A 1,682-nucleotide genomic window follows, 5' to 3' on the forward strand; every position below is an offset into this window, starting at 1 on the left:
TGCAAAAAATTTTGTTTTAAATTCCAGGTCACCTCATGACATTCTTCTCATAAAGTAAGCTACATGGGATATTCATGGAAGACATCTATGTATCATTCATTGTGAAGTCTAATGATCTCTTATCATGTATAATAACAAAAACCATAACAATCCTGGGCGACTCTGACTCTAATGACTGCACATCTTTGGCCTCATCTGTCACTTCATTAGTTGGAGTGTGATTATCTAATCAGGATCCTGAGGGAATATTCTGTGTTTATCTGACATTATAAAAGACGTCAACATCTGGAACATTATATTATTTTGTGTTTATCGATCTCAAAACAGTTACATGTGACCTTTTTACTCAAAATACCCGTGAGATCTGGAGAGCATCCTCTAAGGGGGACCATATGTGAGTAAAATGTAATTCCTCATTGTAGATTTAATTTGATACATTTCTGGTTCTTATAATCACAACTTAACTCTTTATTTTTTTTAGAGACTAAAACATTTCTTGGATTTTGATTGAGACATAAATGATGTGCGAGGAGAACCAGACACAAGTCACCCAAATTCGTCTTCTTGGATTTCGAGGTCTCTACAAATACAAAACTCTTCTATTCATTGTGTTTCTCCTGACTTACACATTAATACTGGTGGGAAATCTTCTAATTATCCTACTGGTGTCCACTAAGGACCATCTCAAGACCCCGATGTTCTTCTTCCTGAAACATTTATCCACAGCTGATGTCCTGCTAACCACCAGTGTTGTCCCCATGATGTTGCACATAATACTCTTTGAGGGGGGCACTTTGCCCCTTTGGGGTTGTATTTTCCAGCTTTATTGTTTTGGTATTTTTGGTTTTACTCAAAGTTTTATCATTGCTGTCATGTCATATGATCGATATTTGGCCATTTGCCATCCATTGCGATACTCTTCTGTGATGGTTCCAGATCTTTGCCTCCAGCTTGTTATTGGTTCATGGTCTTTAATCATTGTACTAATATCAAGTGAGTTTTTTGTTATTATCCAGTTTAAATTTTGTGGCATAAATTATATTGACCACTTCTTCTGTGACTTTGGCCCCTTAATGGAACTGGCCACTTCGGACATTTCTAGTTTGATGCTTCATGACTTTGTTGATTCCATCTTAATAATGTTATTTCCCTTGACTCTAATCATTTTTACCTATTTCTGTATTTTCTTCACTATCCTTCAAATTTCTTCAGCTAATAGTAAAAGAAAAGCCTTCTCCACTTGTAGCTCTCACCTGACCATCGTGTGTCTGTATTATGGGACCGTTATCGCAGTTTACATGACCTCAAGTCAAGAACTCACAACCAATATCAACAAGTACCGATCCCTGCTGTATATAGTCGTCACTCCATTGTTAAATCCTATTATCTACAGTCTGAGGAATCACGAGATCAAGAGAGCCATGAGGAAAGTGTTGACTAATGTGTGATATATGTTACCAGTCCAGGCTTCAGAATCGCCCTATGCCTGTAAAATACTGCAAAGGATCTGCACAAATATGAACAATACTGTATTCACTTCTGACTGTCTTTAATTGATTTCTACTCGACCCATCTTTTTTCTGCTAACTTGGTTTTGGGCTAGCGAAGGTTACGCTGACTGTGATCGATGGATGTCATCACCACTTGCATTCCTTCCCTGCTAGTCCGGTTAGTATGGAAGT

General features: G+C 37.6%; 1 protein-coding gene across 1 annotated transcript; it reads left to right on the forward strand.

Moving 5' to 3' along the window:
- The first annotated feature begins 521 nt into the window (after positions 1-521).
- Positions 522-1,448, forward strand: LOC140128645 (olfactory receptor 11L1-like). Its single transcript, XM_072150342.1, has one exon. It carries the CDS (start codon positions 522-524, stop codon positions 1,446-1,448), a length of 927 nt encoding a protein of 308 aa, XP_072006443.1.
- Positions 1,449-1,682: the final 234 nt, after the last annotated feature.

Source organism: Engystomops pustulosus, chromosome 4, assembly GCF_040894005.1.
Source record: "Engystomops pustulosus chromosome 4, aEngPut4.maternal, whole genome shotgun sequence".
Classification (NCBI taxonomy): domain Eukaryota; kingdom Metazoa; phylum Chordata; class Amphibia; order Anura; family Leptodactylidae; genus Engystomops; species Engystomops pustulosus.

What these genes read in the sequence shown, in the direction of transcription:
- LOC140128645 (XM_072150342.1), top strand. Translation starts at nt 522, where the DNA reads ATGTGCGAGGAGAACCAGACACAAGTCACCCAAATTCGTCTTCTTGGA.